Here is a 24,917-nt window from a genome sequence, read left to right as displayed (position 1 = left end):
ACATCTATGGACGCTAAGATAAAAGCACTTGAGAAACAGGTGCGCGAAATGGCGGAGCACATTGACGACTTGGATAATCGAGGACGCAGATGCAATATTCGTGTTGTGGGACTCCCGGAAAAATCTGAAGGGACACGTTCAGTAAAATTCTTTGAGGAATGGATCCCTGGCTACCTACAAATGGACACTAAGGTTGGTCGGGTGAAGCTGGACAGAGCCCATCGCTCTCAAGCACCGATACCCGGTCCTAATCAGCGCCCACGGCCGGTGGTTATAAAGTTCCACAACTTCACCGACAAGCAGCGCGTCATGGATGCGGCTAGAAACATCGGCTCTGATGGTAGTCAACATAAAGGTCCAAAGGTCTCATTCTTCAATGATTACTCCACAGCGGTTGTACGAAGACGCAAAGCGTTTGATGAGGCGAAGGCTCGACTCAGGAGAATGAAAATGGACTACGCGCTGTTGTACCCGGCCACATTGAAGATTATGGTCAACGGATCACCTAGAAAGCTTTGCACACCTGAAGAGGCTGCTGCGTTTATTGACTCTCTCGGGTAAATAACTTCAAGCTGCACTTCCACAGTATTGAATAACTTTGTTTATTTTTGGTTGAATCTGATCATGAAACAGTTGTGTGAGTCCTCACGTGCTCCGGATCAGTAATATTCGTATCTTTATTATTTTTCTTGCTAAAGTAATAGCCGCTATAGCTCAGGCTGAGATATGTGTGAATCCATATTGGTGCCCAAGCTTGGTTTTAGGTGGAAGAGCCTCAATTTTCTTTTATTGATTTTCTTTTCCATACATATAAAGGATGAGGCTATAGAGCGGCAATGCGGACTTAAGAGTCTACATTGGAGAGTTGAAATCCCCTGCATGTTAGCTAGTGGGAAAACCCCCTTTGGGATCTTTACATGTTTAATTTTTGGGTTTAGTATAGTTCGAGTTCAGGGTTCATATCGTTTGTTTATGCTCAGTGAGATAGAGGAGAGTTCAACACATGGAAAAAGGTACCACCCCACTTTTACAGTAGGATCCAGTCTGGATATTGAATGGTCAAGATACAATGGCAGGTAATAGACTGCGTGTATGTACATGGATCATTAGAGGGAGCCATAACCCCATTAAAAGGAAGAAAGTTCTGTCTTTTTTGAAAAAGGAAAATATTGATATTGCCCTGTTGCAAGAAACTCATTTGGAGGATAAGGAGCACCTAAAATTACAACAAGGGGGGTTTGGTCAAGTGTTTTTCTCATCATTTAAATCCAGAAGTAGAGGTGTAGCAATTCTGGTGAAAAAGAACTTACCACTTAAGGTCTTGAATTGTGTGAAAGATAAATTTGGTCGCTTTGTTATAATTAATGGTACTTTACAAGGGCAGAACATTTCCATAATGAATATTTACTTCCCCCTGCTCACCCCCCTGATTTCCTCACTAAGGCGTTTCTAGATTTTTCAGAATTAAACTCGGACACTGCAGTGGTTGGAGGAGATTTTAACTGCTTGCTGAACCCCCTTATTGATAGGTTTCCCAGCGGTATAGCTTCACTCTCTCCTCAAGCTAAGTCACTTAAAGCTATTTGTGATGATCTGGGGTATGCGGATGTCTGGAGAGCCTTTCATCCCTCCAATAGAGAGTTCACTTTTTTCTCTGCACCTCATGGATGTCAGACTAGAATAGATGATTTTTTTATGCCCAAGACTTCTTTGCAGTTTGTTTTATCCACTAGGAAAAGAAGCATTGTCATATCTGATCATGCTGAGGTGATCCTGGACATAAAACTCAATGGGGCATTCAATCGGTCAAGACATTGGAGATTGAACACAACCATTCTTAAAGACCACACATTCACATCATATTGTATTACAGAGTTTAAAGCGTTTTTCTTTATTAACTCTCAATCAACAGATAACTCTTCGCTCCTTTGGGAGACCTGTAAAGCATATGCCAGGGGTCTGATAATGTCATACACAGCTACTAAGAGACGAAAAAAGCGGGAAAAGCAAAACATGTTAGAGGGTGAATTAGGAACTAAAGAGAAGGACTATATTAAAACGCCCACTCCTGCCCTATTAAAGGAAATATCAGTCATTAGATCAACGTTAGACTCTCTCCTAACACAGGACGCTGAAAAGAAAATGAGATTTGTCAGGCAAAAGCTATATGAACATGGCGATAAGCCAGGAAAGTACTTGGCATACCTAGCTAGAAAGAGGGCTGACTCTCAGTCAATTGCTACTATTACTGACCCTGATGGTAATCATTTATATGAAAATAAATTGATAAGTCACTCATTTAAGAAATTCTATACAAACCTTTATGCCTCAGAACTGCCAAAGGATGCACCCAAATTAATGGAGAACTTCTTTTGTAAGATTGAGCTCCCTACTATCTCCGAAGAGCAGAGGTCCCTCCTTAATGCCCCTATTACCAAGGAAGAGATAATGTTCGCAATTAAGAATCTGCAAAATGGTAAGGCCCCAGGACCAGACGGGTTTTGTAGTGAGTTCTATAAAGAGTTCCATGACCTGATCCTTGAGCCATTGCGTGATATGTTTAACCACTCATTTTCAAATGACCAACTTCCTCAAACGCTGAGAGAAGCCAACATTTCACTTATTCTCAAAAAGGGAAAATGTCCAGAGTCTTGTTCTTCGTACAGACCAATTTCCCTCCTGAATGTGGATAGAAAATTGCTTTCTAAAATCCTAGCCACAAGATTAGAGGACTTACTGCCACTAATTGTGAAAGGAGACCAAACTGGCTTCATTAGGGGCCGTAAGTCATGCAACAATGTTAGGCGGCTTCTTAATGTAATTCAAGCCTACCAACAAAGTGCTGTGGATGGTCTTGTGCTCTCCCTAGATGCTGAGAAAGCATTTGATCGTGTGGAGTGGTCTTACCTATTATTTGCTCTAAATAAATTTGGTCTGGGGGACAACTTTATAAAATGGGTGAAAGTTTTATATGATGACCCTCAGGCTGCTGTCCTTACTAATGGGCTAAGGTCAAATAGCTTCTCTATACACAGAGGTACCAGACAGGGCTGTCCTTTATCCCCCCTCCTCTTTGCACTCGTTATGGAACCACTGGCCGAGGCCATCAGGGTAACGCCTGCTATACAGGGGCTGTTCATTGGTGATGTTCACCATAAAATCAGCTTGTATGCTGATGATGTCCTAATATTCATCTCTAGTCCCGAGACTTCAATTACATCTCTTATTAATATTATTGAATTATTCAGCGAATTCTCAGGCTATAAGATTAACCTTACTAAGTCAGAGGCTATGCCACTTGGTAGCCTACACTCGGTACCTGATACTTCTCCCCCCTTCCCTTTTAAATGGTCTCCCTCAGGTTTCATTTATCTGGGGATATTTGTAACTCCAAAATTCCAGCTAATGTACAAAGCCAATTTTGTTCCCTTGTTTGATACAATAAGACAGGATCTGGAGCGCTGGAACTCTCTCCCGGTTTCTTGGTTGGGTAGAATATCCCTTTTGAAAATGAACATCTTACCTAGGCTACTTTACCCAATCCAAATGATTACATTTACATTTACATTTAAGTCATTTAGCAGACGCTCTTATCCAGAGCGACTTACAAATTGGTGAATTCACCTTCTGACATCCAGTGGAACAGCCACTTTACAATAGTGCATCTAAATCATTAAGGGGGGGTGGTGAGAAGGATTACTTATCTTATCCTAGGTATTCCTTGAAGAGGTGGGGTTTCAGGTGTCTCCGGAAGGTGGTGATTGACTCCGCTGTCCTGGCGTCGTGAGGGAGTTTGTTCCACCATTGGGGGGCCAGAGCAGCGAACAGTTTTGACTGGGCTGAGCGGGAACTGTACTTCCTCAATGGTAGGGAGGCGAGCAGGCCAGAGGTGGATGAACGCAGTGCCCTTGCTTGGGTGTAGGGCCTGATCAGAGCCTGGAGGTACTGCGGTGCCGTTCCCCTCACAGCTCCGTAGGCAAGCACCATGGTCTTGTAGCGGATGCGAGCTTCAACTGGAAATGATCCCAGTATTACTCTCCAATACAGTAATAAAGGATGTAAATGGATGGCTAAGTTCCTTTATATGGAGTAAACGCAAGCCAAGACTTAAGATGGCAATATTGCAGCTGCCAAGTTCTATGGGCGGCTTGGACCTGCCCAATATCAGGCTCTATCAATGGTGTGCCCACCTTTGTTATATTTCTGACTGGATCACAAATGATGATTCCTCTATTTGGTTAGACATTGAGACTTCTCTTTCAAAATACCCCTTACAGGATCTTTTATTCTTCAGAAGTTTCAAGTCTGTAAAAGATCACTGCAATAATCCCGTTACACTTAACACACTCAAAGTATGGAGGTCAGTTCAACGCTTCCTGGGAAGGTCCAAACTAACCTCTGCTCTTACCCCAATTCTTAATAACCCAGATTTCAGTCCAGGATTGCTGGATGCTGGTTTTAACTAATGGCTTATTTGCTGATAAGATTTTGTTGTCATTTGAGCAGATGGTCGAGAAATATCGACTCCCAAAGCAGGACTTTTTCCGCTTCCTACAAGTAAGACATTATATTCTGAAGAGCACCACCTTAATTGGTAACCGTGATATGTCTGTCATTGAAAAAATGCTTTTTCTCCCACAAAGGAAAATGTCTGTAAGTCTGTTTTATGATACTTTAAGGTCCTTTTCTGCTGTCAACACACAGAGGGTGAAACAAGTGTGGGAGAAAGAATTGTCTGCTACTATTGACGAAGAGACGTGGGAGGACATTTGGAGATATGCAAAAACAATATCTATATGTAACCGTACTAGAGCAATCCAATTAAGAATAATACACAGATTGCATATATCCCCAAATCGCAGACATGCTTTTAGCCCCACTTCCCCTTCCCCTCAGTGTCTTAAATGCAAAACTGATACAGGCACCCTAACACATTGTTTATGGTCATGTACCAAAATACAAAGATACTGGTCTGGTGTTCTGCAAGAAATTGAAAAGATCCTAGGGGTTGATCTAGAGCTGGACCCAGTTTCTTTATTGTTAGGTCTCCCTAGTAGGCATGTTACTTCTGTGGGTAAAAGGAGGCTTTACAACATCCTTACCTTCGCAGCGAGGAAAAACATCCTTTTACAGTGGATTAGTAATACGGTCCCTTCTACTAAAGATTGGCATAAGATACTATTTGAATGGGTGCCTCTGGAATATCTGACATGTACATTGCATTCTAAAACAGACCAGTTCTACAAAGTATGGGAACCTTATCTAAATTACCTAGAACCTGATGTATCAGCTATTATGCTGCAAGGATTCACTTAGAATGGCGGGGATCTATGTATTTTAGAACTACACTGTACGTTCCAAGTGTGCAACCTAACCTCTTGGTTTAAACTGAGCTTTTTTGTTTAATCTCTGTTTGTAAGTTGGTTTAAAATGTATGTATTGAGAGAGGCAATGATGGTGATTTGTTTTTGTTCTGTGTGCCTTGTCTCTGTTGTTGTATCTCTTAATTTGGGTGAAAACTGTGAAATTCCAATAAAAATACTATTACAAAAAAAGATTGATTGTCAGATTCAACAGAAGATCTCTTTGTTTCTTGGGACCTAGAACAAGCATCTCTGTTTTGTCCGAGTTTAAAAGTAGAACGTTTGCAGCAATCCACTTCCTTATGTCTGAAACACATGCTTCTAGCGAGGGCAATTTTGGGGCTTCACCATGTTTCATTGAAATGTACAGCTGTGTGTCATCCGCATAGCAGTGAAAGTTAACATTATGTGTTCGAATGACATCCCCAAGAGGTAAAATATATAGTGAAAACATTAGTGGTCCTAAAACGGAACCTTGAGGAACACTGAAATTTACAGTTGATTTGTCAGAGGACAAACCATTCACAGAGACAAACTGATATCTTTCCGACAGATAAGATCTAAACCAGGCCAGAACTTGTCCGTGTAGACCAATTTGGGTTTCCAATCTCTCCAAAAGAATGTGGTGATCGATGTTATCAAAAGCAACACTAAGGTCTAGGTCTGATGCCATTAAAAGGTCATTTACCACCTTCACAAGTGCAGTCTCAGTGCTATGATGGGGTCTAAAACCAGACTGAAGCATTTCGTATACATTGTTTACAATACAATCCACCGCATCCGTCTATAGCAGCCTTCCACATCTGCTGTAGCATCTATATATATATATACATCTGCTGTGGAAGGAGGCCGAGCTGACTAGGTTAGGGTTATACGTCTATAGCAGCCTTCCACATCTGCTGTGGAAGGAGGCCGTGCTACAGCTGTGTTGGTCAGAGCATGAGACATCACGGAAATCGGTCTTCTCACGAATATGGCTGTAGCGCCCGAATGGTTTGGCCATCAAACTACTTTCATGAACACGAGACTCTCACTACGACCCCCTCAAGTGTCACCGGTTTTAAAAAATCTATGGAAGTATGGAGGTAGTTTTGTGCCTACACAAAAAAAGGGGGTTAGATATGGGTCCCAAAAAATATATTTTTTAACTTGCAAAAACTCCTTCTCTTCTCCCTGGACATTGAACAGTAACCTACTTAAATAATTGTTCTTCAGGAATCGATGCACAGATGTGACACTAGATAGAGCAGGAGAGCTGTTAAGAGAGTAACAGCAGAGACTGCCCACAGGCCACACACTGGTTGAATCAACGTTGTTTCCACAAAATGACGTTGAACCAACGTGGAATAGACATTCTGACATCTGTGTCTAGTGTGTGGATCAGACCTCTGGTACCAGTGTACTCAATGTATCCTATAGAAACATAACTGTACGATGGGTTGTTGCTGAGGAAACTCCTTTAATAGGAAATTACTAACAGGTTACTAACAGGTCTAACATTACAGTTATGCCCACATTTTCCCTCGTCTTTGAAGTGAGAATAACATCACTATCACATCTCAGATAATATATAGACTATATGCACGGAAAAACAAAATATTTGTATTTGAGGGAGAAGACATGACCCTAAAAAAGAGTAAAAACAATAACAATGTGATGTCATCTTAGCTAGCCAATAACAGAGTCACCAGGAGACTATCGGGTCGGCTGCATCTGAAGGGTGAGGTTCATGCAGACAGACTGCTAACATGGAGGCTTCACACAAGATAGATACTTCCTAAGATATCTAGTCTGAACCATAGAGATTTCATTGTCTAAACGATAGATATTTCATGGTCTAAACAGCCTGACAGGTTCATTTGATGGCCAGGATGGCATCGTAGGATTTCCCTGTCCGACAGACCTGGACGTTGTGGAAACCAGCGAAGGAGAGCATGTTAGAGTACTGAGAGGGAGGATGCTCCTTCCCCTCCGTCTGGACCAACATGTTGAGGGAGAAGATCTGAGCCATGACCGGACCTCGACGGTTCTCAAACAGTAGAGCCTCCACTAACAGAACCCCACCACCTATATATAGAGAGAGAGAGAGAGAGAGAGAGAGAGAGAGAGAGAGAGAGAGAGAGAGAGAGAGAGAGAGAGAGAGAGAGAGAGAGAGAGAGAGAGAGAGAGAGAGAGAGAGAGAGAGAGAGAGAGAGAGAGAGAGAGAGAGAGAGAGAGAGAGAGAGAGAGAGAGAGAGAGAGAGAGAGAGAGAGAGAGACATTGATTAACATTGCTACCGGTTGTGCATTTTTTGGTTTTGATTGTTGTGCGCCCTGTCAACAACTTGTGGTGCCGTCCCCCTCTCATGCACAATTGGGAGCATACTGATATCTGATGTGAATCTGATATCTGAGGTCTGATGTGAATCTCTGCTTTGTCCCCTTTAGTAAATTAAGTCATTTTCGTAGGAGGATCCTTAATTGCAGTTAATTATTGGATGTTTACTTCAGGTTCTTTGAATGCTCAAATTGACTTGTACAAAGAAAATCTACCCTTCCCCCATCACCTGGAGTGGCCTGGGAGGCTTTAAAGGTCTGCCTGAGGGGCCACATAACCCAACATGCCTCACACAAAAAGAAGGAGAGCGCTGCCAAACAAATGGAATTTAAGAAGCAGATACAAATCAAATCAAACTTTATCAAATCAAACTTTATTTGTCACATGCGCCGAATACAACATGTGTAGACCTTACTGTGAAATGCTGACTTACAAGCCCTTAACCAACAGTGCAGTTCAAGAAAGAGTTAAGAAAATATTTACCAAATAAACTAAAATGACAATAACGAGGGTATATACAGGTACTGAGTCAATGTGTGGGGGTACAGGTTAGTGTAGGTAATTTGTACATGTAGGTAGGGGTGAAGTGACTATACATAGATAATAAAAAGCATAGCAGCAGTGTAAAAAACAAATGGGGTTGGGGGGATGTCAATGTAAATAGTCCGGTGGCCATTTGATTAATTGTTCAGCAGTCTTATGGCTTGGGGGTAGAAGCTGTTAAGGAGCCTTTTGGCCTTACGGTCAGACGATGATCAGCTCCTTTGTCTTGAACACATTAAGGAGAGGTTGTTGTCCTGGCATCACACTGCCAGGTTTCTGACCTCCTCCCTATAGGCTGTCTCAATGTTGTCGGTGATCAGGCCTACCACTGCTGTGTCATCAGCAAACTTAATGATGGTGTTGGAGTCGTGTTTGGCCATGCAGTCGTGGGTGAACAGGGAGTAGAAGAGGGGACTAAGCACACACCCCTGAGGGGCCCCAGTATTGAAGATCAGCGTGGCAGATGTGTTGTTGCCTACCCTTTCCACCTTGGGGTGGCCTGTCAGGAAGTCCAGGATCCAGTTGCAGAGGGAGGTGTTTTTTTTCCAGGGTCTTTAGCTTAGTGATGAGCTTTGTGGGCACTATGGTGTTGAATATGGAGCTGTAGTCAATGAACAGCATTCTCACATAGGTGTTCCTTTTGTCCAGGCGGGAAAGGGCAGTGTGGAGTGTGATTGAGATTGCGTCATCTGTGGATATGTATGCAAATTGGGTACCCAGGTGGATGCTGTTGATGTGAGCCATGACCAGCCTTTCAAAGCATTTCATGGCTACCGACGTGAGTGCTATGGGGCGGTAATCATTTAGGAAGGTTACCTTCGCTTTCTTGGACACAGAGACTATGACGGTCTGCTTGAAACATGTAGGTATTACAAGCGTGGCCAGTGAGAGGTTGAAAATGTCAGGGAAGACACTTGCCAGTTGGTCCGGGCATGCTTTGAGTACACGTCATGGTAATCTGTCTGACCCTGTGGCTTTGTGAATGTTGACCTGTTTAAAGGTCTTGCTCACATCGGCTACTGAGAGCGTTATCACACAGTCGTCCAGAACAGCTGGTGCTCTCATGCATGCTTCAGTGTTGCTTGCCTCGAAGCGAGCATAAAAGGCATTTAGCTCATCTTGTAGGCTCATGTCACTGGGCAGCTCGCGTCTGGGTTTCCCTTTGTAGTCCGTAATAGTTTTGAAGCCCTGCCACATCCAACGAGTTTCAGAGCCGGTGTAGTATGATTAAATCTTAATCCTGTACTGACGCTTTGCTTTTTTGATGGTTCGTCTGAGGGCATAGCGGGATTTCTTATAAGCGTCCGGATTAGTGTCTCGCTCCTTGAAAGCTGCAGCTCTAGCCTTTAGCTAGTTGCGGATGTTGCCTGTAATCCATGGCTTCTAGTTGGGATATGTACGTACAGTCACTGTGGGGACGACATCATCAATGCACTTATTGATGAAGCCAATGACTGAGGTGGTATACTCCTCAAAGCCATGTCTTACCAGGCATAGCTTCTCTGTCCTGCCGGTGCATGGAAAATCCCATGAGCTCTATACTGTCCGTGTCGTAATTCAGCCACGACTCTGTGAAACCTAAGATATTAGTTTTTAATGTCCCGTTGACAGGATAATCCTGGTCATTGATCATCTATTTTATTTTCCAATGATTGGAACATTGGCCAATAGAACGGATGGCAGTGGGGTTTACTCACTCGCCAACTAATTCTCAGAAGGCAGCCCGACCTCCGCCCCCTTTTTCGGCGTCTTTTCTTCATGCAAATGACGGGGATTTGGGCCTGTTCCCCAGAAAACAGTAGAAAACAGTATATCCCTCGCGTTGGACTTGTCAAAGAAAAAATCTTCCTCCAGTTCGAGGTGAGTAATCTCTGTTCTGATGTCCAAAATATATTTTCGGTCATAAGATACGGTAGCAGCAACATTATGAACAAAATAAGTAAAAAAATAAGTTACAAATAAGTTACAAACAATGCTTTCGCATAAAAACAAATAACAAAATAGTTGGTTAGGAGAACGTAAAACATCAGCCCTCCCCTCCGGGGCCATTCAGAAATCGGGTTTAAACTGAATACTGTACGTCTAGCATGAATCTGACAGTTGAAATACAAATTCAATACCCTCCTCACTCAAAAAGTGGAAATCTTTCTATTTAGGGCTAGGCAGAAATATTTTGAAGAGAGGGATAAAGAGGGGAAATTACTAGCAAATTTCAGCAAACAAAAGGAATCTCTATTCACTATAACTGCTGACCAGAACAACAGACGGGATCAGGAGGGCTCACTGCTGACCAGAACAACACATGGGATCGGGCAGGCTCACTGCTGACCAGAACAACACATGGGATCAGGAGGGCTCACTGCTGACCAGAACAATACATGGGATCGAGCAGGCTCACTGCTGACCAGAACAACACATGGGATCGGGCAGGCTCACTGCTGACCAGAACAACACATGGGATCAGGAGGGCTCACTGCTGACCAGAACAACAGATATTAATCAGGAGGGCTCACTGCTGACCAGAACAACAGATATTAGCTCTGTATAGGTCTGAGTCTAATGCAGAACCCAGGGAAATTGAATCCTTTTATAGCTAGTTATCAGATCAAATCAAATGTTATCTGTTACATACACATGTTTAGCAGATGTTATAGCATGTGTAGAGAAATGCTTGTGTTTCCATCTCTAACAGTGCAGTAATATCTAACAGTAATATTTAACAATTTCACAACAATACACACAAATCTAAAGAAAAGGAATGGAATTAAGAATATATAAATATTTGGCGAGCGGGGGACAAAATGGCGCCATAGAGAGAACACCCTGTTTCAGCGAGCTTCCGTAGCATTCATACATCTCTTTCTACATACATTTTGTAGGTTGAAAAAGTGGTAGAATCCTACAATGAGTCTACTTCTCAAAAATTTCCGACAACATGCTCAGCAGAACTACAAAGAACTCGACCAAAACCACCATCCCTGTAGATGTGCGGGAGGAGCTAGCTAACATTAGCAAAGCTAACACCACTGGGGATCCAGGCACAATGGAACTGGTGATTCAAAGGAGGACGGATAACATTACTAAAGTCATCGATGTTAAGAAAGGAACGGTCTTGGAAGCAATAGCGGGCCATTCAGCTGAACTACAGAGGGTTGTCGAGCATGTTGATGAGGTGGAAGGAAGAATTGCTACTGTGGAAACTTCAACTACATCAATAGACACTAAGATAAAGGCAATTGAGAAACAGGTGCGTGAAATGGCAGAGCACAATGACGACTTGGATAATCGAGGACGCAGATGAAATATCCGTGTTGTGGGACTCTCGGAAAACACTGGAGGGACACGTTCTGTAAGATAATTTGAGGAATGGATCCCTGGCTACCTACAAATGGACACTAAGGCTGGTCGTGTGAAGCTGGACAGAGCCCATCGCTCTCAAGCACCGATACCCGGTCCCAATCAGCGCCCACGGCCGGTGGTTATAAAGTTCCACAACTTCACCGACAAGCAGCGCGTCATGGACCCGGCTAGAAACATCGGCTCTGATGGTAGTCAACGTAAAGGTCCAAAGGTCTCATTCTTCAATGATTATTCAGTGTTTGATGAGGTGAGGAATAGACTCAAGAGAGTTAAGATGGACTACGCACTGCTGTACCCAGCCACATCGAAGGTTATGGTCAACGGATCGCCTAAAAAAACTCTACACACCTGAAGAGGCTGCTGCGTTTATTGACTCTCTCGGGTAAATAACTTTAAGCTGCATCTGATCATGAAGCAGTGGGGTGAGTTCTCGTGTACTCCGGTTCAGTGATATTCGTATCTTTATTATTTTTCTTGCTAAAGTAACTGCCACTGTCGCTCAGGCTGAGATGTGTGTGAATCCGTATTGGTGCCCAGGTTTTAGGTGGAAAAGCCTCAATCTTCTTCTATTGATTTTCATGTCCATATATATAAAGGATGAGGCTGTTGAGTGGCAATGCGGACTTAAGAGTCTACATTGGAGAGTTGAAGTCCCCTGCATGTTAGCTAGTGGGAAAACCCCCTTTCGGATCTTTACATGTTTAATTTTTGGGTTTAGTATAGTTCGAGTTCAGGGTGCTCGGTGAGATTGAGGAGAGTTCAACACATGGGAAAAGGTACCACCCCATGTTTACAGTAGGATTCAGTCTGGATATTGATTGGTCAAAGTGCAATGGCAGGTAACAGACTGAGTGTATGTACATGGAACATTAGAGGGAGCCATAACCCCATTAAAAGGAAGAAACTACTGTCTTTAAAAAAAATATATATATATTGATATCGCCCTGTTGCAAGAAACTCATTTGAATGGTAAGGAGCACCTGAAATTACAACAAGGGTGGTCAAGTGGTCGTTTTGTTATAATTAATGGTACTTTACAAGGTCAGAACATTTTTTTCAGATTTACAGATGCACAATTGAGAACATCCTGTTGGACTGTACCACCGCCTGGTACGGCAACTGCACCACCCACAACTGCAGGGCTCTCCAGAGGGTGGTGTGGTGTGCCCAACGCATCACCGGGGGCAAACTACCTGCCCCCCAGGACACCTACAGCACCTGATGTCACAGGAAGGCCATAAATATTATCGAGGACATCAACCACCCGAGCCACTGCCTGACCACCCCGCTATCATCCAGAAGGCGAGGTCAGTACAGGTGCATCAAAGCTGGGTTTACTCAACCCTGCACTGTAGAGGCTGCTGCCCAGTTACATGGAATCACTGGCCACTTTAAAAATGTTTACATACTGCTTTACTCATTTCACATGTATATACTGTATTCTAATCTACTGCATTTTAGTCAATGCCATTCCGACATTGCTCCTCCTAATATTTATACATTTCTTAATTCCATTCTTTTATTTTTAGATGTGTGTTGTTGTGAATTTTTAGATACTACTGCACTGTTGGAGCTATGAACACAAACATTTCACTACACCTGCAATAACATCTGCTAAATATCTGCTAAATATGTGTATGTGACCGAGTCGAGGCTGTGGTTGACTGGCCTCGTCAGGTTCTAGGCAGTGTGTCAGGCTTTGCCTGGTCAGTGTCTGTCATTTATAGTCCATTGTCCTGACTGTGGTTGTATCCACAGTTTCACAAAAGAAACATGTCGCATGGCCCTCTTGCTATTCCTTTCCAGGACAACGGAGTTCCCCTTCCTGTCCATGCTAAATATGTGTATGTGACCAATACAATGTGATTTGATCAACATTGAGCTGTTGTATTTCAACAAATGCCTGTTCAGGGGAGTCCTTGTTGTGTTGTTCTTTTTTTCAGACAACAATGCTGGACCGCATACATATTGTTCCTGGAGTAGACTACGGGGGGAGCTAGCTTGTGTTGTCGGGGCTGTCCAGCCCTCTTGATGGACAATATGCTGGATAAGGAAGTGGATGACTCCAAATTGGAATAGAATACAACTTTATTGTCCATGGGTTAGAAGGGAAATGTATCTCCTCCTTTCTCAACCCAAGTTGACACAGAATCAGCAGCAGTGCAGTGTCCGTTGAGGGAGAGCCATTATGGGGGTTAAGGGCACAACACCAGGAGATTGTACAATGGTACTGTTGGCATTGTTAGAAGAAAACAGGATCCCACATCCTAGCGAATGGAAAAATGTCTATCTTCACGGTCAATCTTCGTGTAAATAAACAAATATTTTGTAGACAATCATAGTACCAATAATTGCTTCTAATACACCAGACATATATGTCCTTGAACTGATTACTTTAAAATCTCACACAGAATACAATTTATAAGGATAATTTACTTTGAGTATTAATGTGAAAGATTGTGATATTGTGAAAGACTAATCTACTATTCTCACATTAACAACAAATGAGAAAGTTGAAATGATACTCCACACCTTTGAACTTGAGATGGGTTAAATGGAATAGTACATGAAATTTGGACTCACATGTAGTCTGATATGAAATGAACTCCTGCGGAATTAAGTATTTCTTGCAGTACAATGATATACACCAAATGTACATTTTGTCTCGGGAAAAGGTTGTGAAGCATTACAGTATTTATTCTCAGCATCTCTTGAGCAAATGCGAATAGACTGTATTTTTCAGTGATTGACACTGTGAGATAAAAGCTGTCAGTATTTCAACCATATAAAATATGCTCAAAAACATATATTTTCCTGCACCCCCACTATAAAAGATGGCGCCGACAGAGATGATCATCTCGCTTCGAGTCCTTAGGAAACTACCAGTATTGTGTTTTTGTATGTATTATTTCTTACATTGTAACCCCAGGAAATCTCAAGTCTTATTACAAATAGCCGGGAAGAACTATTGGTTATAAGAGCAACGTCAATTTACCAACATTATGACCAGGAATACGACTTTCCCGAAGCGGATCCTCTGTTTGGACCACCACCCAGGACAATGGATCTAATCCCAGTGGCCAACCCAAGACAATGGCGCCGCAGAAGGGGCAGATGGAGCAGCCTCCTGGTCAGGCTCCGTAGACGTGCACATTGCCCACCGCTCCCAAGCATACTACTCGCCAATGTCCAGTCTCTTGACAACAAGGTAGACGAAATTCGAGCAACGGTTGCCTTCCAGAGAGACATCAGAGATTGTAACATTCTATGTTTCACGGAAACATAGCTCTCTTGAGATACGCTGTCGGAATCGGTTCAGCCACTGGGGTTCTCCATGCATCGTGCCAACAGAGATAACACCTCTCTGGGAAGAGGGAGGGCGGGCGGGGGGTGTAACAACTCATGGTGTAATCATAACAACAGACAGGAATTCAAGTTCTTCTGCTCACCCGGCCTCGAGTTCCTCACAATCAAATGCCGGCCATATTACCTTCTAAGAGAATTCTCGTAATTTATCATCACAGCTGTGTACATTCCCCCTAAAGCAGACACCAAGATGGCCCTAAAGTATCTTCACTGGACTCTATGTAACCTGGAAACCATATATCCTGAGGCTGCATTTATCGTAGCTGGAGATTTTAATAAAGCAAATTTGAGAACAAGGCTACATAAATTATACCAGCATATTGATATCACTACGCACGGGGGGTAATGCACTAGACCACTGCTACTCTAACTTCCGCAATGCATACAAAGCCCTTCCCCACCCTCCCTTCGGCAAATCCAACCATGACTCCATCTTGCTCCTGCCGTCTTATAGGCAGAAACTCAAAGAGGATGTACCAGTGACTAGAACCATTCAACGCTGGTCTGACCAATTGGAATCCACGCTTCAAGATTGTTTTCATCACGCGGACTGGGATATGTTCCCGGTCAGCCTCAGAGAATAACATTGACCTATTCGCTGACTCTGTGAGTGAATTTATAAGGAAGTGCATTGGAGATGTTGTACCCACTGTGTCTATTAAAACATACCCTAACCAGAAACCGCGGCATTCGTGCAAACTGAAAGCGTGAACCACCGCATTCAACCATGGAAAGAGGTCTGAAAATATGGCTGAATATAAACAGTGTAGTTATTCCCTCTGCAAGGCAATCAAACAAGCAAAATGCCGGTACAGGGACAAAGTGGAGTTGCAATTCAACGGCTCAGACACGAGACATATGTGGCAGGGTCTACAGGAAATCATGGACTACAAAAAGAGAAACAGCCACATCACGGACACCTTCCTTGCCCGCTTTGAGGATAATACAGTGCCACTGTCGTGGCCGGCTAACAAAAACTGTGCATCCCAACCCCCCTCTCCGTCTCCGTCAACAAACGTGAGTAAAACATTTAAACATGTTAACCCTTGCAAGGCTGCTGGCCCAGACGGCATACCTAGCTACGTCCTCAGAGCATGCACAGACCAGCTGGCTGGTGTGTTTACGGACATATTCATTCGCTCCCTATCCCAGTCTGCTGTTCCCACATGCTTCAAGATGGCCACCATTGTTCCTGTACACAAGAAGGCAAAGATAACTGAACTAAATGACTATCGCCCCGTAGCACTCACTTCTGTCATTATTAAGTGCTTTGAGAGACTAGTCAAGGATCATATCACCTCCACCTTACCAGCCACCCTAGACCCACTTCAGTTTGCATCCTGCCCTAACAGGTCCACAGACGATGCAATCACCATCACACTGCACACTGCCGTAACCCATCTGGATAAGAAGAATACCTACCTAAGAAATCTGTTCATTGACTACAGCTCAGCATTCAACACCATACTACCCTCCAAGCTCATCATCAAGCTGGAGGCCCTGGGCCTCAAACCCGCCCTGTGAAATTGGGTCCTGGACTTTCTGACGGGCCGCCCCCAGGTGGTGAGTGTAGGAAACAACATCTCCACCCAGTTGATCCTCAACACTGGGGCCCCACAAGGGTGAGTTCTCAGCCCTCTCCTGTACTCCCTGTTCACCCACAACTGGTGGCCATGCACACCTCCGACTCAATCATCAAGTTTGCAGATGACACTACAGTGGTAGGCTTGATTACCAACAACGACGAGTCAGACTACAGGGAGGAGGTGAGGGCACTCGGAGTGTGGTGTCAGGAAAACAACCTCTCACTCAACGTCAACAAAACAAAGGAGTTGATTGTGAGCTTCAGGAAACAGCAGAGGGAGCACCCCCCTATCCACATCAAATGAACAGCAGTGGAGCAGGTGGAACGTTTTAAGTTCCTTGGCGTATACATCAACGACAAACTGAAATGGTCCACCCACACAGTACTCAGGAGGCTGAAGAAATTTGGCTTGTCACCCAAAACCCTGACCTACTTCTACAGATCCACAATAGAGAGCATCCTGTCGGTCACAGCCTGATACAGCAACTGCTCCGCCCTCAACCGCAAGGCTCTCCAGAGGGTGGTCCGGGTCTGCATAACGGGAGGGCAAACTACCTGCCCTCCATGACACCTACAGCACCCGATGTCACAGAAAGGCCGAAAAGATCATCAAGGACAACAACCACTCGAACCACTGCCTGTTCACCCCACTATCATCCAGAAGGCGAGGTCAGTACAAGTGCATCAAAGCTGGGACCGAGAGACTGAAAAACAGCTTCTATCTCACGGCCATCAGACTGTTAAACAGCCACCACTAACTCAGAGAGGCTGCTGCCTACATGGAGACCCAAACACTGGCCACTTTAACAAATGGACCACTAGTTACTTTAAACAATGCCACTTTAATAAATGGATCACTAGTCACTTTAAACAATGCCACTTTAAATAATACCACTTTAATAATGTTTACATATCTTACATTACTCATTTCATATGTATATACTGTATTTTTTACCATCTACTGCATCTTGCCTATGCCACTTGGACATCGCTCATCCATATATTCATATGTACGTGTACATATTTTCATTCCCCCCTTTTAGATTTGTGTGTATTAGGTAGTTGTTGGGGAATTGTTGTTAGATATTTCTGTGCTGTCGGAACCAGAAGCAGAAGCATTTCGCTACACTCGCATTAAAATCTGCTACCCATGTGTATGTGACCAATACAATTTGATATTCATTTTATTTTATTTGAACATGGAACTCACCTGGTTGACAACATAAAACACTCACCTGGTTGACAACATAAAACACTCACCTGGTTGACAACATGCATGGATCTTCTTCAGCAGCTGAACACATTTCTCTTCCTTCCAGTCATGGAGGATTCTGGCCAAGATGTACAGATCAGCTGGAGGGATGTCTCCACCAAAGAAGTCTCCTTCAAAACAATATCATTCATTTATACAGACTGATCATCTGAAGTGTTGAGGTTAGGAGGGTTAACGATGCTCACCCTCCTGAAACACGATGGTATCGTCCTGTTCAGAAAAGTGCTGTCTGGCTGTCTGGATGACTGTAGGAAGGTCCAGCACAGTGACAGAGGAGGAGGGGTAGGCCTTGGACAGCTCCCTGGCCAGAGCCCCCGAACAACCTGCAACAGGCCAACAACACCACCACACAATATCACCACCACACAATATCACCACCACCCCACAATATCACCACCACCGCACAATATCACCACCACCGCACAATATCACCACCACCCCACAATATCACCACCACACAATATCACCACCACCACACAATATCACCACCACACAATATCACCATCACCACACAATATCACCATCACCACACAATATCACCACCACCACACAATATCACCACCACCACACAATATCACCACCAACACACAATATCACCACCACACAATATCACCACCACACAATATCACCACCACCACACAATATCACCATCACCACACAATATCACCACCGCCCCACAATATCACCACCACCACACAATATCACCACCACCACACAATATCACCACCACCACACAATATCACCACCAACACACAATATCACCACCACCATACAATATCACCATCACCACACAATATCACCATCACCACACAATATCACCATCACCACACAATATCACCACCACACAATATCACCACCACCACACAATATCACCACCACCGCACAATATCACCACCACCCCACAATATAACCATCACAACACAATATCACCACCACCACACAATATCACCACCACACAATATCACCATCACCACACAATATCACCACCACACAATATCACCACCACCACACAATATCACAACCAACACACAATATCACCACCACACAATATCACCACCACACAATATCACCACCACCACACAATATCACCACCAACACACAATATCACCACCACCATACAATATCACCACCACCATACAATATCACCATCACCACACAATATCACCACCACCACACAATATCACCACCACCACACAATATCACCACCACCACACAATATCACCACCACCACACAATATCACCACCACCCCACAATATCACCATCACACAATATCACCACCACCACACAATATCACCATCACCACACAATATCACCACCACACAATATCACCACCACCCCACAATATCACCACCACCCCACAATATCACCACCACCATACAATATCACCATCACCACACAATATCACCATCACCACACAATATCACCACCACACAATATCACCACCACCCCACAATATCACCACCAACACACAATATCACCACCACCATACAATATCACCACCACCATACAATATCACCATCACCACACAATATCACCACCACCATACAATATCACCACCACACAATATTACCATCACCACACAATATCACCACCACACAATATCACCACCACCACACAATATCACCACCACACAATATCACCACCACACAATATCACCACCACCAACACACAATATCACCACCACACAATATTACCATCACCACACAATATCACCACCACCACACAATATCACCACCACACAATATTACCATCACCACACAATATCACCACCACCACACAATATCACCACCACCGCACAATATCACCATCACACAATATCACCACCACCACACAATATCACCACCACCACACAATATCACCACCACAACGCAATATCAGTATGACAACTGAATATCACCATGACAACTAACAGGTAAAACATATTACTATCATTATGTTTTTTTAATTATGTATCTTTGTTTTGTTTTGAGTGCTGCATAAAGTTTATAGATTATAATAACCTTACTTATAAATGGAAAATAATCAATTTACCTTCCACCAAGGGTCAGGGTTAGGGTTGGGGTCGGGTTCAGGATTAGGGTCAGGGTTAGGTTCAGGGTCAGGTTCAGGTTCAAGGTCAGGTTTAGGGTCAGGGTTAGGGTCAGGGTTAGGGTCAGGGTTGGGGTCAGGGTCAAGGTTGGGTCAGGGTTAGGGTCAGGGACAGGTTCAGGGTCAAGGTCAAGGTCAGGTTTAGGGTCAGGGTTAGGGTCAGGGTTAGGTTCAGGGTGAGGTTCAGGGTTAGCTTCAGGGTCAGCTTCAGGGTCAGCTTCAGGGTCAGGGTTGGGGTTAGGGTTGGGGTCGGTGTTGGGGTCAGGGTTAGGTTCAGGGTCAGGGTCAGGTTAGGGGTCAGGTTCAGGGTTAGGGTTAGGGTTATGGGGTTATGGTTATGGGGTTAGGGTCATGGGTTTAGGGTCAGGGTTAGGGTTATGGGGTTAGGGTTAGGGTCATGGGGTTAGGGTGATGGGGTTAGGGTCAGGGTTAGGGTCAGGGTTGTGGTCAGGGTTAGGGTTGGGGTCGGTGTTGGGGTCAGGTTCAGGGTTAGGGTTAGGGTTATGATTAGAGTTATGGGGTTAGGGTTAGGTTCAGGGTTAGGTTCAGCTTTAGGTTCAGGGTTAGGTTCAGGGGTAGGGTCAGGGTTAGGTCGGTTAGGTTCAGGGTTAGGGTTAGGTGGGTTAGGGTCAGGGTCAGGGTTATGGGGTTAGGGTTATGGGGTTAGGGTTAGGATTATGGGGTTAGGGTTAGGTTCAGGGTTATGGTCAGGGTTAGGTTCAGGGTTAGGGTCAGGGTTAGGGTTAGGTGGGCTCAGGGTTTTGGGGTTAGGGTTCTGGGGTTAGGGTAGGGTTATGGGGTTAGGGTTTGGGTTATGGGGTTAGGGTTTGGGTTAGTGTTAGGGTGAGGGTTAGGGCTATGGGGTTAGGGTCAGGGTTTGGGTTAGGGTTATGGGGTTAGGGTTAGTGTTAGGGTGAGGGTTATGGGGTTAGGGTCAGGGTCAGGGTTTGGGTTAGGGTTATAGGGTTAGGTTAGGGTTATGGGGTTAGGGTTTGGGTTAGTGTTAGGGTTATGGGGTTAGTGTTAGGGTCAGGGTCAGGGTTTGGGTTAGGGTCAGGGTTATGGGGTTAGGGTTTGGGTTAGTGTTAGGGTCAGGTTCAGGTCTTGGTTCAGGGTCAGGGTTAGGGTTTGGTTTAGGGTCACCTACCTCCAAGGTCCACCATGGCCTTAAAGCAGGAGAGGTTGAAGGCTGTGACGATGTCGTGTCCATCCAGGATCCATGTTGAGTTCATCAGACCCATAAACTTCAGCATCTCCTCCTCTGACCTGAAACAGCAGACAGCTGCCTCCACAAAACCCCACAATGTACTGATGGACTGCAAGAATATCCTCTTTACCAGGGGTTTGAGCTGCTCCCCTCAGGGTGACATTACAGGGTACCGGGGGACAAAAGAAATAGGCCAAACAATCCTTTGTCCCAGTAGCAGTAAGGCTCCTGAATGTTTAAACTACCAGGAGGACCAGTGTTCCTGGACTGCAGCTAATATTGTAGTTAAACTACCAGGAGGACCAGTGTTCTGGACTACAGACAACATTGTAGTTAAACTACCAGGAGGACCAGTGTTCTGGCCTACAGCTAACATTGTAGTTAAACTACCAGGAGGACCAGTGTTCTGGCCTCCAGCTAACATTGTAGTTAAACTACCAGGAGGACCAGTGTTCTGGCCTCCAGCTAACATTGTAGTTAAACTACCAGGAGGACCAGTGGTCTGGCCTACAGCTAACATTGTAGTTAAACTACCAGGAGGGCCAGTGTTCTGACCCACAGCTAACATTGTAGTTAAACTACCAGGAGGACCAGTGTTTTGGACTACAGCTAAAATTGTAGTTAAACTACCAGGAGGACCAGTGGTCTGGCCTCCAGCTAACATTGTAGTTAAACTACCAGGAGGACCAGTTAAACTACCAGGAGGACCATAACCCACATGCTTCAAGAGGGCCACCATTGTTCCTGTTCCCAAGAAAGCTAAGGTAACTGAGCTAAACGACTACCGCCCCGTAGCACTCACTTCCGTCATCATGAAGTGCTTTGAGAGACTAGTCAAGGACCATATCATCTCCACCCTACCTGACACCCTAGACCCACTCCAATTTGCTTACCGCTCAAATAGGTCCACAGACGATGCAATCTCAACCACACTGCACACTGCCCTAACCCATCTGGACAAGAGGAATACCTATGTGAGAATGCTGTTCATCGACTACAACTCGGCATTCAACACCATAGTACCCTCCAAGCTCGTCATCAAGCTCGAGACCCTGGGTCTCGACCCCGCCCTGTGCAACTGGGTACTGGACTTCCTGACGGGCCGCCCCCAGGTGGTGAGGGTAGGTAACAACATCTCCTCCCCGCTGATCCTCAACACAGGGGCCCCACAAGGGTGCGTTCTGAGCCCTCTCCTGTACTTCCTGTTCACCCACGACTGCGTGGCCACGCACGCCTCCAACTCAATCATCAAGTTTGCGGACGACACAACAGTGGTAGGCTTGATTACCAACAACGACGAGACGGCCTACAGGGAGGAGGTGAGGGCCCTCGGAGTGTGGTGTCAGGAAAATAACCTCACACTCAACGTCAACAAAACTAAGGAGATGATTGTGGACTTCAGGAAACAGCAGAGGGAACACCACCCTATCCACATTGATGGAACAGTAGTGGAGAGAGTAGCAAGTTTTAAGTTCCTCGGCATACACATCACAGACAAACTGAATTGGTCCACTCACACAGACAGCATCGTGAAGAAGGCGCAGCAGCGCCTCTTCAACCTCAGGAGGCTGAAGAAATTCGGCTTGTCACCAAAAGCACTCACAAACTTCTACAGATGCACAATCGAGAGCATCCTGGCGGGCTGTATCACCGCCTGGTACGGCAATTGCTCCGCCCTCAACCGTAAGGCTCTCCAGAGGGTAGTGAGGTCTGCACAACGCATCACCGGGGGCAAACTACCTGCCCTCCAGGACACCTACACCACCCGATGTTACAGGAAGGCCATAAAGATCATCAAGGACATCAACCACCCGAGCCACTGCCTGTTCACCCCGCTATCATCCAGAAGGCGAGGTCAGTACAGGTGCATCAAAGCTGGGACCGAGAGACTGAAAAACAGCTTCTATCTCAAGGCCATCAGACTGTTAAACAGCAACCACTAACATTGAGTGGCTGCTGCCAACACACTGACACTGACTCAACTCCAGCCACTTTAATAATGGGAATTGATGGGAAATGATGTAAATATATCACTAGCCACTTTAAACAATGCTACCTTATATAATGTTACTTACCCTACATTATGAATCTCATATGCATACGTATATACTGTACTCTATATCATCGACTGCATCCTTATGTAATACATGTATCACTAGCCACTTTAACTATGCCACTTTGTTTACATACTCATCTCATATGTATATACTGTACTCAATACCATCTTCTGTATCTTGCCTATGCTGCTCTGTACCATCACTCATTCATATATCCTTATGTACATATTCGTTATCCCCTTACACTGTGTATAAGACAGTAGTTTAGGAATTGTTAGTTAGATTACTTGTTGGTTATTACTGCATTGTCGGAACTAGAAGCACAAGCATTTCGCTACACTCGCATTAACATCTGCTAACCATGTGTATGTGACAAATAAAATTTGATTTGATTTGATTTGATTTTGATTTGGTCTGGCCTCCAGCTAACATTGTATTTAAACTACCAGGAGGACCAGTGTTCTGGCCTCCAGCTAACATTGTAGTTAAACTACCAGGAGGACCAGTGTTCTGGCCTCCAGCTAACATTGTAGTTAAACTACCAGGAGGACCAGTGTTCTGACCTACAGCTAACATTGTAGTTAAACTACCAGGAGGACCAGTGTTTTGGACTACAGCTAAAATTGTAGTTAAACTACCAGGAGGACCAGTGTTTTGGCCTCCAGCTAACATTGTAGTTAAACTACCAGGAGGACCAGTGTTCTGGCCTACAGCTAACATTGTAGTTAAACTACCAGGAGGACCAGTGTTCTGACCTACAGCTAACATTGTAGTTAAACTACCAGGAGGACCAGTGTTCTGACCTACAGCTAACATTGTAGTTAAACTACCAGGAGGACCAGTGTTTTGGACTACAGCTAAAATTGTAGTTAAACTACCAGGAGGACCAGTGGTCTGGCCTCCAGCTAACATTGTAGTTAAACTACCAGGAGGACCAGTGGTCTGGCCTCCAGCTAACATTGTAGTTAAACTATCAGGAGGACCAGTGTTCTGGACTACAGCTAACATTGTAGTTAAACTACCAGGAGGACCAGTGTTCTGGCCTCCAGCTAACATTGTAGATAAACTACCAGGAGGACCAGTGTTCTGGCCTACAGCTAACATTGTAGTTAAACTACCAGGAGGACCAGTGTTCTGACCTACAGCTAACATTGTAGTTAAACTACCAGGAGGACCAGTGTTCTGACCTACAGCTAACATTGTGGTTAAACTACCAGGAGGACCAGTGTTCTGACCTACAGCTAACATTGTGGTTAATCTACCAGGAGGACCAGTGTTCTGACCTATAGCTAACACTGCAGTTAAACTACCAGGAGGACCAGTGTTCTGGACTACAGCTAACATTGTATTTAAACTACCAGGAGGACCAGTGTTCTGACCTACAGCTAACATTGTAGTTAAACTACCAGGAGGACCAGTGTTCTGACCTACAGCTAACATTGTAGTTAAACTACCAGGAGGACCAGTGTTCTGACCTACAGCTAACATTGTGGTTAATCTACCAGGAGGACCAGTGTTCTGACCTACAGCTAACAGCCCTGTCTGGAACCATAATGATCCTCTCCTATAGATCTATATAGATACTGTCTCTGACTGAGGCCCTGTCTGGAACCATAATGATCCTCTCCTATTGATCTATATATACACTGTCTCTGACTGAGGCACTGTCTGGAACCATAATGATCCTCTCCTATAGATCTATATATACACTGTCTCTGATTGAGGCCCTGTCTGGAACCATAATGATCCTCTCCTAT

General features: G+C 44.5%; 1 protein-coding gene across 2 annotated transcripts in view; it reads right to left on the bottom strand.

Annotated features, from left to right (window-relative positions):
* Nucleotides 1-6,808: 6,808 nt before the first annotated feature.
* asmt2 (acetylserotonin O-methyltransferase 2) overlaps nt 6,809-24,917 on the bottom strand; it is a 59,884-nt gene continuing 41,775 nt past the window's right edge. For both annotated transcript variants that reach the window (XM_064953105.1, XM_064953106.1), the window contains exons 6-9: nt 21,044-21,162; nt 17,993-18,130; nt 17,795-17,917; nt 6,809-7,430 (exon numbers count right to left, since the gene is read on the bottom strand). In XM_064953105.1, the coding sequence (XP_064809177.1) occupies nt 7,219-7,430; nt 17,795-17,917; nt 17,993-18,130; nt 21,044-21,162 (592 nt within the window). In that variant the 3' untranslated portion in view covers nt 6,809-7,218. The remainder of the gene's footprint in view (nt 7,431-17,794; nt 17,918-17,992; nt 18,131-21,043; nt 21,163-24,917) is intronic.

This window comes from Oncorhynchus masou, chromosome 32, assembly GCF_036934945.1.
Source record: "Oncorhynchus masou masou isolate Uvic2021 chromosome 32, UVic_Omas_1.1, whole genome shotgun sequence".
NCBI lineage: Eukaryota > Metazoa > Chordata > Actinopteri > Salmoniformes > Salmonidae > Oncorhynchus > Oncorhynchus masou.
Note: the sequence above shows the minus strand (reverse complement) of the source record. Positions and strands in the feature narration are given on the sequence as shown.